Source organism: Paralichthys olivaceus, chromosome 5 (genome assembly GCF_024713975.1).
Source record: "Paralichthys olivaceus isolate ysfri-2021 chromosome 5, ASM2471397v2, whole genome shotgun sequence".
NCBI classification, from domain to species: Eukaryota; Metazoa; Chordata; class Actinopteri; order Pleuronectiformes; family Paralichthyidae; genus Paralichthys; species Paralichthys olivaceus.
In genome coordinates, this window is record NC_091097.1 from 17,534,329 (window position 1) to 17,550,418 (window position 16,090).

The following is a 16,090-nucleotide window of genomic DNA, read 5'->3' on the forward strand; positions in this document are numbered from 1 at the left end:
AAAATCTCCTCACAAGTTGTTTTTGTGGTGGGTAACACAATCTATAGTAAATCAAAACTATCTGAATGGATTACACTTGATGCAAATGAGAAAGTACTCCTTGGGAACCGGACCAATTCTTGATTTTAGCTTCTCCCATTCGAATGCATCCTTTTAGCCTGCAGATGTGTTCAGGACTGCGTGCGTTTAACTTTTGACACTACCAGGACTTCCAGGGTTCAGAGTTCTGTGGTTTGCAAAGACATGAGCAGCTGGAGAGCAGCCAGGGCTCCACAGGCCGGGCCACTGACAAATCAGGTCCTCGAGGCAAAAGAGCTGCAGGGTTTTATTCTGCTGAGAGGTTTTCATTACAATCGTCTAATCAGGGACTGTTTACACTGAGATACAATGAGACAACTCCCTGAATTAAACAATATCAAGTAATGATTATAATAATACTAAACTCTATCATGTTTGAGAAGCAATTTAAAAGCGTCTGATGATTAGAGATAATTTCAGATTTCCCTATGGTTTAGATAGACACATACTGCCAGTAACACTAGCACCTCGTCGTCGGTCGAGCGTAGAATTATTTACAATCAACTTCCTGTTTTCACCGGCACTCACACACACACAGTGTACACTCTGTGAGTGAAGCACTGACTGAACTGCTTCAGCTGAGCGGCTCATTATTGACAGTTATTGAGGTGCAACTACCAAACAGGCCGAACTCTCAGCAAACCTTGTGTGAGTAGATGAAATTCTAGAGAGACTGATTCATTTTTGCATCACGAGTTTGGAGGTAGAAGAGACACTGTACAGATAAGAGTTGCAGAATCGTGACAAAATTGCACACACACAGTGCGGTTAAAATACGTAAAAGACAATAGGAGAGAGAGGCAGGCAAAGTGCTGCAAGAGCATAAAAAGAGCGTGTGAGACTGCAAGTGGAGCAGGTGGGAGGGAAGAGAGGAGATAAGACTGATAGAACAAAAAGTAGTAAAATGCATGCAGAGAGGAGTCATTAATCTTAGAGATGCCCCCTTCCTCTCCTTCTAAATTGCCTGCTATTTATAGGCTGTCATCAGGTCTGCACCCGCGTGTCGAGGATGTTCTCATTGGTCCTCGGAGAGGTCAGAGGTCAAGTGATTTAACTCCAGCGGCAGACTGTGTGTCTCCTATGTGTGTGTGTGTGTGTGGGAGTGAGAGAAACAGTAACAGTGTGTGAAATGATTTAACTATGCTCTGTATTTGTGTCTCCTGCGGCTTCATTATCTAAGCTGGAGAATCACACACTGAGGCAGCAGAATCACCTTTTAATGGGACTATTTTCAGCAAAATGGAAAGGAATGAGATAAAGCAACACACACGCACGCACGCACACACACTCCAGTGAAATAAGACATTCCAAATCAGCAACATTCTTCACAGAGACATCTGAACAACAGCTTGCTGCATTGTCTGTAAACTAACCAGTAGGTTGTGCACGTTCAGTCAGAGACTTTTTGTCGGCCGCAGCACGGTGAGAAGGAAATCAATCTCAACCAGCTGCAGAATGGAAATAACCAGCTTCATTAACACGTAAGTCATCACATTGCTTCCTGGCTGCTGTGTTTGTACTGTGCGTTGTGATGTCTGACTTTCGTGCTCATGTGGGACAAAAAGTGCATTTTAAAGCGTGTGCGTCACTTCTATAAATGGGGGCACCAGCCCTTACGTTTGCCTGACATCTGCCTGTGCAACTTGCATGTTAACAAGTATTGCAACCAACAAAAAGTCAGCAGGTGAGATTCATCGAATAGCTTAAAGAAACAGCTCAACATTTTCGAAAAAATACTTAGAATCGTTTTCTTGCTGAGTTAGTTGAGAAGATCAATAGTAATTTCATGTCATGTTCGTTAAACATGAAAGTACAAAACCAGGGGACGGTTGGGATGGAAAGCTTAGCTTAGCACAAAGAGTGGACATTGAGAAACAATTGCTTCTGTTTGAGGGGAATAAAATCCACCCACAAGCACCTGGTTTACACATTTGATCTTATTTCTTTAATCTGTGTATGTGTGATATTGATCAAAACGGTGATTTAATGAGGATTTGCGTCTAAATACTAGTTTTTGGTCAAGAAACATTTATGACACATCAGATATGCTGGAAGACTTTATTTTAACCTGTGTCCCATTGTTTTCCTACTTTAAGCAAACCAGCTGCTATTTGCATTTACTGTACAGACATGAGCAGCTGGTGATTTGTTCATTTCTACCTAAAACTTCATATTGCAGAACCCAAGTATTATATGCTGTAAATATTTTAATGAAACATTTCATTGTTGCCTGTTTAAAGTTTACTGTGTCCTTCTCCTGCTGAATGTCCAATAATCATGCAGAGCCATGAGCTCATACAGTCACATCCCATGAGGAGAGATAATGAAAAAATAAAAAAAGCTACAGCTACTGCTGCAAATGATTTTCAGGGAGTGAAATCCACATGGAGGCTTAAAAAAGTTTCCAAGTCGCCCATCAGTGTCACAGCTCGGTTCCATGCCGAGCCCAGGCTGCCAGTGTCCTGCAGGGACAACTGTTGTCACGACAACCAGAGCTCATGTGACAGCCAATCAGATGAAATCCCCCGGCCCACGTCAAGTCCCATGATGTCTTCACTTCGCTCGCAATAAATATATTTTTTGTGTGAGTGAGTATGTGCCTGTGTGTGTTGGGTAACAACTTGCCTGTTGGCTGTGGTGTCCATCTTGGCTTTGTCATACACTGACCTGTCTGTGGTGATGGTATGTGACACCCCTCAGTCCTGCATCTGTGTGTGTGTGTGTGTGGATTGTTACGTGACGTCACTGGTTTAGGTTTCATGTGCATGGTTCAAAAAATGTTTAAATGTGTTCAATTTTATGTTCATGCTTAATTGTCAGTGCATAGTGTGTGTGTGTGTGTGTGTGTGTGTGTGAAAGACCTCCTTGGGGGAATACGGTTTGGATCTGCCTCACGGATGCAGTGTGACGACCTGCTGAGATTCAGTAAGTTGTTGGAGACTAAGAATGAGAGGACACCAGATGATAACTGTGGCTGGGATGAAGGGTAAAGGTTTGAGCATCACTAAGTCACCGCTCAGACCAGGTATCAACATCCATCCTGCACGAGTGATCCAATCACAACCGGTCGATGCTGCGATACAGATCTGAATGAAAATGCTCTTCACATGGCCGCTCACTCAGACCTGAATTTGTAGTTGACTTTGTATAATGATGAGGCACTTGACTGAAATACATCAATATATTTAATTACACACTGTAACACCCAACAATTATTCAAGGTATTAAAATAAAAGAAGAAATTTCAACAGTATTAAAAAGTAGTAAAACATTAAATGTATAAAACAGTATCAAAATATATTACAGTATTAAAAAGTATTAAAACCATTAAATATATTAAAAAGTATTAAAAATGTAGCGATAAAGTGAAGGTGGTTGTTTGCTCTCTGTGATTGTGTGTCTTGATCATTTTGGTGAATTGCTGCTTTACGTAAGTGTATTCTGTCACTTCCGGTTATCGGTGTTACTGCCACGGTGCTCTCTGCTGCTCACAGATTTTTTCGTATATTTCTCACATCAGCGATTATCTGCAAATCTCGAGACTATCTTTGGACTTGTTCTGTTTGCGCGCTAACAGGTCTCTCAACTTTAGCAATACTTTAAATCTGATAGTTTTTCCAGTTTCAGTTAGTTACGCTAGCTAGCTTAGCTATGGCAATGGCTTCTCCCTGCTCTCCTGCCCACTGTGCCACATGTTTAGCTACTCCGTAGTTTATATGTTGCCTTGGAGGCGAGGCTCAGTGATTTAGAGGCACGGTACCGCACCACCGAACAGTCAGTAGCTGCTATAGTTAGCAAGTCACCTGTAGCCGGTGCGGTACCGCCGAAGGTAGCTTCAGCTAGCTGTCTCCCGGCAACCCCCGAGCAGCCGGGAGGCTGGGTGACTGTTCGAAAGAGGCCTAGCCCCAAACCGAAGCCTACGGTACACCACCAACCACTCCACGTTATAAAAGATTTTCCAAGAGAGGCCAACTCTGGTCATAGGCAGCTCCATTTTACGAAACCTGTCCTCTGAAGCTGTTTTAGTCAATGAATTAATATCTGATTGTGATATTGATTTATTTTGTCTTACTGAAGCCTGGCTGCAGGAGGATGAATTGTTGCAGCCATATTTGACTCAAGTCTATTGATAAATCCTAAATGCCTAAACTAAATTATAATTCATCTGAAAGTCTTGTTCTTAGCCTTACTCATCCAACCTGGAAAACATTACAGCCAATTCTATTTGTTACAGTGTGATAGCACTACAGGCTCATTACGAACAACTCTCGACTCCATTGCACCTCTGAAACAGAAGATAATTAAACAAAGGAGGTTAGCACCATGGTATAGCCAGCAGACTCGCAGCTTAAAGCAAGAGGCACGTAAATCTGAACGCAAATGGCGTCCCGCTAAACTGGAAGAATCTCGTTCAGTCTGGCAAGATCATCTTACAAACGTAAAGGAAGGCTCTCCGTAATGCCACAGCAGCCTATTACTCACCATTAATAGAGGAAAATAAGAACAACCCCAGGTTTCTCTTCAGCACTGTAGCCAGGCTAACAGAGAGCCACGCCTCTATTGTGATCTGTATATACAGTCTATGGTCCAAAAACATGTTACGTAGGTGGAAGAGTGCTTTCTTCCACCTACGTAACATCGCCAGAATTAGACGCCTTTGTATCTCAAGCGGATGCAGAAAGGGTCGTACATACATACATGCTGCATTTTATTCCACCCGTTTTACCGTGATAGCGAGATAATTAATTCGAGATCTCGAGAAAACAAAACGTATTAAATCATTGCAGGAAACATTTAGTGTAGCAATGTCAGAGGAGCAGGAGAATACCGATCACCGCGTCACATATCTCTTCAATCAAGGCCTGACACAGGCTGAAATAGCTTTATGCCTTGCTATAGATAATCTACACATTAGTGTGCGTCATCTGAGAACACTACGGAAGCCGAGAACGGCCATCGATTTTTAAAATTTTTTTATTATCTCGTTATCTCGATATAACAAAGATCGTTTTCTCGTGATTACGAGAAAAATATCTCGTTATCACGGGAAAACGGGTGGAATAAAATGTATGTATGTATGACCCTTTAGGGCTTCCGTACTATCCCGTGGGAACGAGATGATTATTAGGTGGCCACGAATTAATAAGACGCGTGATGAAATCTATAACTTCCTAAAGGTCAGCATATTGTTTACGTTTGAGCCCCTGCTTTTCGTGCAGCCGAATTAAAAGTGTCTCTTGCTCAGAATGACTTCCGTGTCTAACCGCAAGGGATTTCAGGATACTGTAACGCCGGCGGAAGTAATGAGGAGACAGGGCGTGATGTCTTCAGGACATTTATTTTCGTGCTTTTTACCACGAACAAACTTTGTGAACTCCCGCACTCAGAGACGTATCTCAACGGTCCTTTCACCCTCCGTGCCACACACACACACACACACCGGCCGTGCCATACGCCAACCAATCAACGGCGTGCATACTCAGCATTTTCAACATGCTGAGTATCTTATTAATTCGTGGCAACGGAATAATTTTTTTTCCACCCATGTCACCAGACGGGCTCCGTACTTCTTTACATTGGCTACCTGTTGAATCTAGAATAGAATTTAAAATTCCTCTCCTTACTTACAAAGCTCTTCATGGGGGCAGGCACCATCATTTCTCAAAGAGCTCATAGTAGCTTACTGCCCCTCCAGAACACTACGCTCTCGGAATGCTGGGTTCCTTGTGGTTCCCATAGTCTCCAAAAGTAGATTGGGAGCCAGAGCTTTCAGCTGTCAAGCTCCTCTTCTGTGGAACAAACTACCTTTTTGGGTTCGGGAGGCAGACACAGTCAACGCTTTTAAGAGTAGACTTAAGACTTTCCTTTTTGATAGAGCTTATAGCTAGGGCTGGTTTAGGTCATCTCTTAGTTATGCTGCTATAGGATTAGACTGCCGGGGGTCCCTCCCTCCCTTCCCCGGAGTTTCTGTGCTCTCTCGTCCAGTAGGTTCTCATGGATCGTGGGTTGCCACTACTGCCATGGCCCTGCCTGACATCCACCACTCTTGTTATTATTATTAGTCATAATTCTACACTGACATTAACATTAACTTGTATATTATTGTAGCATTGTTAAAACCCACCACTATATATATTACCACCACTGCTAACCACTGCTACTGTAATCATTGTCTTTCATTATAATTGTACAATATGTTTCTGTTGAGTTGTTCTGTACACGTGACATCCATTGCACGTCTGTCCGTCCTGGGAGAGGGATCCCTCCTCTGTGGCTCTTCCTTCCACCTTCTTTTTCCTGTTAAAAGGTTTTTTTTCGTGGACAAGTTTTTCCTCACTCGGACCGAGGGTCTAAGGACACAGGGTCTCACTCCCTGTATGGATTGTAAAGCCCTCTGAGGCAAAATGTGTTTTGTGAATTTGGGCTATACAAATAAAACTTGATTTGATTAAAGTATTAATGAAACATTGGATGTATTGATAAGTAGTAAAAGTTTTATTATAATAGAAAAACACCAACAATGAAATAAAGAAATAAATCAGTCCTCCGCTTTCGGACGGCAGCAGCTGATGAGGCTTGAGAAGAATTTTCGGATTCTTCTCAGCAGCTTCCTTTTGCCGCCCGAGGAGGCTGTGGCTGCAGCGGTGACGCCTACAGCCGCGTCAGAGCACCAGAACAGTTCACTGTTGTCAACTTCTTCAACTGACGGTAGTGAGGTGTCTGTGGAGATTGACTGGTCAGAATCCCAGGAGACTTCTGCACGTGTGTCTTTGTCTCCAGTGGATAACTTGGGGACACTTGTGGAGTCTACAGCCTCCACAAAATCCAGAGCCTCCACAGAATCCAGAGCCTCCACAGAATCCCAGGAGACTTCTGCACTGGTGTATTTGTCTCCAGTGGACGATTTAGGGACACTTGTGGAGTCTAGAGCCTCCACAGAATCCAGAGCCTCCACAGAATTCCAGGAGTCTTTGTCCATGGTGTCAGAGTGGCTGCTGTCTGAAGTTGCACAGTGGACACTGTCCTCATTTGAGCAAACCTTCATAGACTCTTGGGAGGTGGTCAGACTGGATTATGGAAGACAATCAATCAGTAAATCACTCAGTCAATTAATTAAAACCATCAGTCCATCCAACCTGATGTGTTTTTTAGTTCCAGTGTGAAACGACATGTGGTCACTTACTAGTCTCTACTGTCGACATCCTCTCTCAGGTGGCTCATGGTGATAAACGGATGCTGCAGAGCTTGACTAGAAGAGATCCTCTGATCCCCGTCAACATGCAGCATCCCCTCTAACAGAGAGACAAAGGCCATGCGGTCTCTCATCTCAGCAGCCTCCAACTTTGGATGGAACTGGATTTGAAAACAGGTTTCAGGTCAGATGATCCAGCTCCCAATTGATAGATAAATAAGTGGTACTGATCCAGTCTTTACTTGTACAACACATGAGAGAGTACTCACATGAATCAGGTCGTTCAGAGAGCTCAGAGAGCTTGGGCGCTCCAATGTTTCCCTGTTGTTAACATCTGTGAATTCTTCTGCGGTCTAAAGGAACAAATAGGAAACAAGATGAGAACAGGGCAGTTTGATTTAAAAGTGCTCCATTAAAATTTCTCAAACAAAGAAGAACATGGTTACTGTACCATCAGTCTCCATGATGAACTGTCTGCACCCTGCTCTTCAGTGAAGAAAAACCGGCTGTACTTGCCGTCACGGAGCAGGCGGTCCTCCGGCTGGCCCAGCACTGTAACCATGCCCTTCATCTGCAGACACAATACACATCATGAGAATCTAAAGGTTCTCCACTTACATTCTCTATGAATATGAAAAATAAATAAAAAGCCATTTGGTGAGATGATACATACCATTTGATATTCACAGCCAACAGAGAACAGGTTTTCAGTCATGTAGAGGAAGGCCAGTACGCACCCGACCCCCCACACATCGACGGCCTCGGTGAATGGAAGGCCGAGTGAGATTTCTGGAGCCCTGAGAAGGAAAGACATGAGCCAAAGATGAAAAATCTGTTGAAACATTTCAGAGCAGAGAAAATAATGAGGCTGAACAGATGCTGTGCAGGATGAACTCACCTGTACCCATGCGGCTGGATGTACATCCCCAGCTCGATTTGGGACGTCATCATGGCGCAGCCAAAATCAATCAGCTTCACCCTGAGTGGCTGATCCTGCAAGTTGACAAACATAATGTTGTCTGGTTTGATGTCCGCATGCAGGACACCAATACACTTCAGGGCGTCCAGGGTCACCAAGAGCTGCAGGGACAGAAAGAATACAAAACATTTAGAATATTTTCCCCATGAGCTGTTGTTGGGTGTTAGGTTTAGGTTTTGGGGATCTCTCTATAACAAAAGAGTGTTGGTTTCATGATGCATTGATCGCAGCTACATACCTGCTTGGCAACTGGGCGGATGCGGTGTAGAGGAAGGTACTTCCAGTCTCCCTGCTTTAACAGGTCATAGAGACTCATGTGCAGCCTCTCAAAGACCAAACAGTTCTGTTCCATGTGCACAAATTGCTCGTGGAACTTGACCATGTTGTTGCGATCACAATCCAGGTCACCGATGAGCCTCAACATGGAAACCTGGAGAGAAAAGAGGAGGCTTAATGAGACAAGACTGTCAACAGCTTGTGATCAGCTACATGTTCTGATGGAGCAGACAACACCGGAGCACAGGAATATAAACAAAGAATTCAGTCTCATACCTCATGCTCAGTGTCCTGGGTGGACTCTTTGTTCTTCAGGATTTTAATAGCCACATTCTCTTTAGTCCTGAGATTCATCGCTGCAGCGGTTTTTCCAAAGGCCCCTTCCCCTATGAACTCCAGGACTGAATAGGAGGAAAAGCTGCTGTGAAGCACGTCGCCGGCCTGAACTTCATGTGCTGTCAGTGCGACTGTGGAGAGAGATGGTGGAGACAAAATATGAGACGTGGGTGTCTTCAGTGTGAGAGATTCATTCAGTCAACCCAATATGAACAAACGAACAACTGAACCAGGAGTCACATGTCTTTGTGTTTCTGCAGTTGTCATTTTAAGACCATGTGAAGACTAAAATAATGACCAACATTGTGTTGTGAAGTTATTTATGTTTTCAGTGAACGGAGCAGACAAGATAATGTTGATGCTGTGATAAAACAGCAAAAGTAGTCATGCTAGCAGAAGTAGCTAGCCTCTGATATCTTCTTCTTCGCGCACAAACAAGCTCTTACCCAAGGACACAGGTTGCACGTTAAAATCATTTCTTCTACTTTTACTAGCATTGCTACTCCTGCTAGCATAGCAGCTTTAGTTTTCAGAGTCTTACCTGAGGCAGCAGAAGAATCTCCTGTACTTTCCCACGATGACATGATGTCAGTTCAACTATTTCAAGCTCAATACTGGGACAGAGAACCTGAGAAATTAACTGAAATCTAGAGTCTTCTGATCCGATCACACTTGAACTTCTCTCTCCAACTGCAGTGGACTGAACCCTTTCCATCAAAGCCATCAAATGAGTTGTACTTTGATACTTTGATGCTTTGTTACTTTGTTACTTTTTAGTCTAGATTGAAGTGTTCTAAAAAATATACTTCCTCAATTAAAGGTACAGTGTGTATGATTTTGTGATATATCTAGTGTTGAAATTGTTATTGCAGCTGAATACCCCTCACTTCACCCTCCCCTCCCAAACATGAAGAAGAACCTGTGGTAGCCTTAAGTTGTCATATAAACTTAAAAGGTTAAGTTTGTCCAGTTGGGATGACAGTAAAAAAACATGGCCGCCTCCACAGAGAGGACCCCCCTTCATGTAAATATAAAGTATTTGAATATAAAGGGCCTTTTCTGGGGTAAAGAAAATTCATACAATTTAGATGAAAACAAACTAGTGAAAACATCATGAGGATTATTCTACATTCAATTTCTGCCAATAGTTCCCTTTCCTTTGAATCTTACACACTGGACCTTTAAAAACGTAAAACAGCAACGTGTTTGAATTGTATTAAAATTTATCAAATTATATCAAACTGTTACATCGTGACTGTGTGTGTGTGTGTGTGCCAGTGGATTCTCTCTTACACAATATGGAAAGTTTGCTCCTTATCTGACCTCGAAGACTGCCAGGCAGAAACTAGGACAGCACAGTCAGAACACACACACACATTCTCACATAAGACTCGACCTGACTAAAGCAGAATGAAAGACAGGTTTGTTTAAGTGTGAGATAAGTGCAGTTTGATGTTTGCTCCCATTGTTCCCATTGCTATATATGAGCTTAACAAATCCATCTGTGAGGAACCTCACAGTCTGTCAGGGCAGAAGTAGGGCCTGACATTTTAAAGACGATTAGAAAAGGTACATTACACCACCCTCTGGGTTAGTGGGGCTGAGGTTCAGTTTACATGTATGGGTTGATCAGATTATATGTGATTGTGTATATGTGGTGTATATGTCTCATCTCGAGTTTATGTGGGCATGGGACACTTCACGTGATAAATGTTACTGGACACATAGTGTATCAGAACGACACAGAGCATGTGTAGTTCCGTGGGGAATAGTTCACGGCTGAGAGTAAATGGTGATGGTGATCCCAATCTTTGGAATTTCTGAAATCGCCCTTGTCCACATCTCTGCTTTTCAGGCTCATCACCATTAAGAAGATTGTGACTGTAAACCCAATTAACCCAAACCCAACTGAACGCAGTATGTTCAAGCACTCCACTAACTGAACTCAGCGTCTCCTACACTCACACGCACACATATACGTCGTCAAGCAGCAGTCGTGCAAGTACATGCACTGCAATGGGAAGTATAGCACTACCTAATGGCCGTGTTGCTCTCCTCTTCCTCTCTTTTATCTTCTGTCATTTTTCTGCCTCTGCTTCACTTATCCTTTCTTTTCACGTTGAGTGTGTGTCTACATGAAAACAGAGTCCTCTGATCAATGTTCCACCTTTTATGTTTTCCTTCATATGTCAACATATGTGTTTCCATCTTTTGAAGACATATTCCTTTAAATAATTATACTGCATCTCACTTTTTTCCACTGTTCTCTCACGATAGCGCGGGGGACTTGGCAAAACCAATGGAATCTACTGTACCGAACACACACATCACCCCTGTCAGCTGCTGTAGGTGATTGGCTGCGTGTCCCCATAGTGCTGCTGCTGCTGCTGCTGCTGCTCTTGTAGTTGTTGTTGATGCTGTTATTTTAGCTTTCATTTGGATAGAACCTTCTGGGGATGGTGAACTGGATCAAATATTCATGATAGCAAAGAAAGGAAACATCAAACTCTACAAGCGTACTCCCAGCATCATGGTGCACGCGCACACATGTACTGCATGGTAGGGAATATGAAAAGATGAGAAGTAAAATGTGCTTATATTACTGTGTGGAACTCAGGATTTTAACCCCTATAGGTATATTTTCCCTCCGTTTGTAAAAGAAAAATTAAATAACACTGATGAAAGTTTAGATTTTCTATTAATATGAATTAGGTTTTCTTGGCACAACTACAGAAGTCAATCCTTGGTTTCTCAATTGTTTATTACCTGTCAAGAAACCCATCTTTACCATTTTACATTCACGTCTCTTTGCTCAGAGAACCTGAAAGAAAATGGGCTTCTACATTTAACCTTCTACTTTTGAAAGCTTTTTTTTTTTAAATATTAATGCTGAATCTTGTCAAACAAGGATGTTGCATTAACATTCTTAATAGAGTCACGGCTGCAGTCAGCTGCTGCCCACTTTTGTTTTTCCCCGGGCTTGTTTTACTTTTTCCGAGCAGGTAGAGTGCGGCCGCATTTAAAATGGTCCACCAAATTATTGAATTACTGCCTGTGGCATCTGAAGAGCTATATTTCATATATGCTTTTCTGGACTAAATAGATGATTGAGAAAAATAATAAAGTTCCAAAATTTAGTAAGACTAACTACATAAATCTGATAGAGTTTAGTTTGTAGAAGTGATATGAAAGTGTGATGAGTGAGCAAATATTGTGTTTATCCCTAAATAGATGCATACTGCAAGTTAGTCTGATATATACAATATTTTTAAGCCTGGAGCTGAACTCGACTTATTTAGCAGTCGAATGTTGGATGATGGTTGATGTGAGAAAAGATGTGAGGACCAAATATATATTCACGTGAGTTCAAATTCCAAAACTACAAGTAGTGTGAAGAGGTGACACTGTGCATGTGAACATGTGCCTGTGAAAAATGTGAAAATTAATTTGGGATTTCAGATGGTCAGCCTGTCACTCCAAATGATGTGCTCCTCACTTGCTCAAACACACACACACCATAGAGATGCTTCTACAGTGTACATGATGTGATATCATGAAATATTTTGTGTAACCCTGATGACAGACAAAGAAACAAAGAAAGAATAAAACACACAACTGACAGGAGGGGAAACATCACCACCCTGGCAGAGGTAATAGTGAAACGAATTGTTAGTTGCAGTTCTTTGTACGTAGTTAGCCTGGTATACTATCACTTGCACTTTACCTTGTAGTGAGTAAGGACACAGCTCAGTTCATCCCTTCCACTTTTGGCTTGTGTTTCCCTTGCACACCCCTGCGGTGTGTGGAGAAATGCACAGCTCAAGAGGTTTGCTGGGCCTGTTTGAATCCGCTGTGACTGGACAATCATCCTCTGTGGCACAACATGTTCCCTAAAGTAACTTAATGATTGTGATGTTCCCTTAACTTTAAAAAATTGCTGAGACGCTCTAACCTTTGCAGCATATGGGTGAGTCGAGATAAGAATATGAATAAATAATATGCATAAATTCTCTCAAACTAAAGGTGACTCAGGCGTGAAGGATTTGGTCCTGTCGTTTCTAAAAGGGAGTTTAGGTTCATTTAATGCTTCTGTGTCTCTACTGTGTGTGTGTGTGTGTGTGTGTGTGTGTGTATGTGTCTCCACCTGCTTCCACCTTTTCTAAGGTCCCTGTGTTCTATTGCAAAATATAACAAAGACCAATCAGTCGTAGCTTCAAAACCAATGACTGATTTAAACATTGTGGCTGATTGGTCTTATTTATCAAATCAAATTTTATTCCTCAAACCTTTTTAATGTATCAGACTTCAAATAAGATGCATTCTTTTTTACCAGAAAGCTGCAGAGACACTGCTTTCACAGAAGCATCCGCCGAAATTTCAAGGGAGGATGGAAGTAGGGCATCACATGTGCATGCTTCCTCATAATCAAGGTGCAAATATGCAAAATATGATAAACGTCATCTACACACAAGCGTGCACACACACACACAGACACAATAAAGAGGCCTGCACCAGCAGCTGGTCTGTTGTGCCATATTTTGTCAAACACCTCTCTCTAGTGTTGTTCTATGAGAACTGCATCCTCCCAGCTTTCTGTCTGTCCATGTGTTCATCATATGAGATAACGGATGTGCCACCAGGACTATATGCTGGTTAAAGGTATTAGAAATGACTTACTAAAGAGTCTTTATTGTTTATTTAGGTACAAATCCGGGTCATAAGGTTGCATTCCTATTGCTTAACAAAAGGAAATAAATTTTTTCAACCAGGACAACCTGGGATAGTGCGAGTGGATATATTTCTTATATTAATATTAATATATTAAAATTAATATTTGCAGTTCTATCTATGCACATGTAAAAAGGATTTCAAAGTATACACTGTCAACTGACTGACTGCCTTGAAAACGTTTCCTAAAACTACCAGAGCAAATGTCTCCATAACAGAAAGGCTGATGGAGAAAACTAAAATGCCACTAGTGACTGTAAACTGTTTTTAGACCTAACTTTGTGTTTGCTGCGACACACAATGCTCAGGTGTTACAACTGACTCTGTATATTAAATCAAATTGTCATTTCTATTTATGTGAAATTAGTTGAGCTGCTCCACAATCTCTCCACGTTGTCCCTGGCAACTGCAGCCGTAGCTCCTGAAGGAACACGCACCCCTGGCTGGGAATCACCGGCTTACCTAATGAACAGAGATACAGCAGCTACCTCAGTGGCTTCAACGGGACATGAATGTCACATGTTAATCAATTAAAGTTAATCTGGCAAATTATCCTTGAAACAATGAAACAGGTGTAAAAGCCTGGTAGAGAATCCTTGAGTTTCTGCACACTGCAGCGTGAATCCCTCTATATTTCATCCAGCAGCTTGACTCCTCGATCTGCAAGAAGATGAAAGCTCAGCTCCGTCTCCCCGAGGCCGCTGTGATCAGACATCAGAGGCCAGAGAGACTCATCCATCTCCTGTCACTTTACAGACTGAACAAACAACTGACATGTTCGGTGTGTGGTCGACGCAATGAATTTATGTTTTCACTTTTATCAAATAAGTTCCTGTAGAGACTGAAATGATTTAGTCAACCTGCCAAGTTTGTCAGTTGCCTTGGGCCAAAAAAACGTATTCTCAAATAATCATAGTATATTAGAGTATATGCATGAAAAAGCTCTGCACACAACATCCAGCGTACAAATGTCATGGGTCTGTTTGAGGAGGACTCGCGAATCACGAGGAATAATTCTGAAAAGCCCCAGAGCATTAACACAGGCCAAGAAACGGGCATGTTTAGAATGGGCACTGGAATAATTCCACAAATTGCAAAAGTTTAAAAAGGTCAATTTTTAAATGTCAAAGTTCAGGTGAGTTTTCAAACACATGCACCATTAATGAAACACACCATCTCTCTTCTCCAGGAGGGAAGCTGGTGAAGAAGCAGGCCACCATTCTGTCAGCACTTCACTTTCAAACTTTAAAGTACACATTTGCCATCTAATCACTCTCCGCTCCACCTCTGCTTTTTCAATGCGGCTTCTCCGCATTCTTTTTTTATTCCTGCTCCTCGTCTTCTTTTTTAAGCTCTCTCTCTCCTCTGCTGTCATCTCTAATTAGGCCACTGTATGAGTCAAAGTGTGTGTGTCAGGGTGGATGTGGGCTGTGTGATTTTAAGTGGTCTTAGGAGGCCCATCACTCTGTTGAGCTTCCCTACATGTGTCCCACCGGTCAAAAGGGAGACACACACACACACAGACACACACACACACGACTGCTGATGCTAGGAGCAGAAATTCAATGTGGGTATAATGGCTCCCTTTACAGTTGCACTCCTTCGTACACAGCAGAATATCAAACCAGGCCTGGACAGCACAAGCACTAGAGCAGACCCTGAAACTATAAGTCCACAATAACAAAGCTTCCTCACTTCACATGCAGTTTATGTATACTAAACAATATACTGGCCTGTGTTAGAGGAAGTGAAGTTCATATGTACTCGGATCGATGTGTGTGTAATAACCACAAAAACAATAAGATTAATTCTTTACAAAAGAGGTAAATAAAAGAAATCCTTAACACCAAGAGAAATGTGTTGTGTCATGTGGTTAAAGAGTTGATAAGTTAGACTCACTCTTAACCGCAGTGGATGGCAGGTTTACATCTGATCCACTGATGTCGTGCCTGATTCACCACGACCAACATCTAGACTTATAACCATTAAATAGTGGAGTTCAATGTGTGTCACACACTCACAATAGTTTTATAGTCAGCAGACAAATGTGTTCACTTTATCAAGACATTATTTACACACAAATATGAGGCTTTAGATTTACATTTTGTTTGTTTCAGCTTCTAATTCAACATGTGCATAAACAAACATGTATTCTCAGACTGTGTATTATTAATTAAATAAACATGTAAATGAAATAATTTAACAATTTGTTAAAACTCATCTTGTGTAAAATGTTATTTAGTGGACTGTCTGCATCTCAGCCTGCAGAGCATTTGCCATAAACTGTTAGTGTATAAAAACAGCCGATAAATGTTGGGGGGGGGGGACACAAGGATCGAGGAATTTATAGAAAAGATAATGCAAAAGTAAATCAGAAAAAAACGTGCAGACGATGATCGTCTTCACAGGCTGTGTTACCGCCACATCACTTTTCATCATACAGTGGCTCCCTGACGTTTAGTGAATCATGCCCGTCTCTTAAGGAGGCACGCTCAATAACT

General features: G+C 42.0%; 1 protein-coding gene and 1 long non-coding RNA gene across 2 annotated transcripts; one reads left to right on the forward strand and one right to left on the reverse strand.

The window, feature by feature from the left end:
- Nucleotides 1-6,550: 6,550 nt before the first annotated feature.
- LOC109648068 (homeodomain-interacting protein kinase 3-like) lies at nt 6,551-9,584 on the reverse strand. Its single transcript, XM_069525615.1, has 9 exons — nt 9,403-9,584; nt 8,802-8,992; nt 8,488-8,679; nt 8,169-8,350; nt 7,944-8,067; nt 7,722-7,841; nt 7,540-7,623; nt 7,262-7,431; nt 6,551-7,145 (listed from the first exon to the last, which is right to left on the reverse strand). The coding sequence occupies exons 1-9, from the start codon at nt 9,443-9,445 to the stop codon at nt 6,617-6,619; spliced, it is 1,635 nt and encodes a 544-aa protein (XP_069381716.1). The 5' UTR covers nt 9,446-9,584; the 3' UTR covers nt 6,551-6,616.
- Nucleotides 9,585-9,743: 159 nt separating this feature from the next.
- LOC138407849 (uncharacterized) lies at nt 9,744-16,005 on the forward strand. The gene is made up of 4 exons (XR_011241171.1): nt 9,744-9,885; nt 10,140-10,282; nt 10,717-13,291; nt 13,957-16,005. It is a non-coding gene; the product is annotated as an uncharacterized lncRNA (long non-coding RNA).
- Nucleotides 16,006-16,090: the final 85 nt, after the last annotated feature.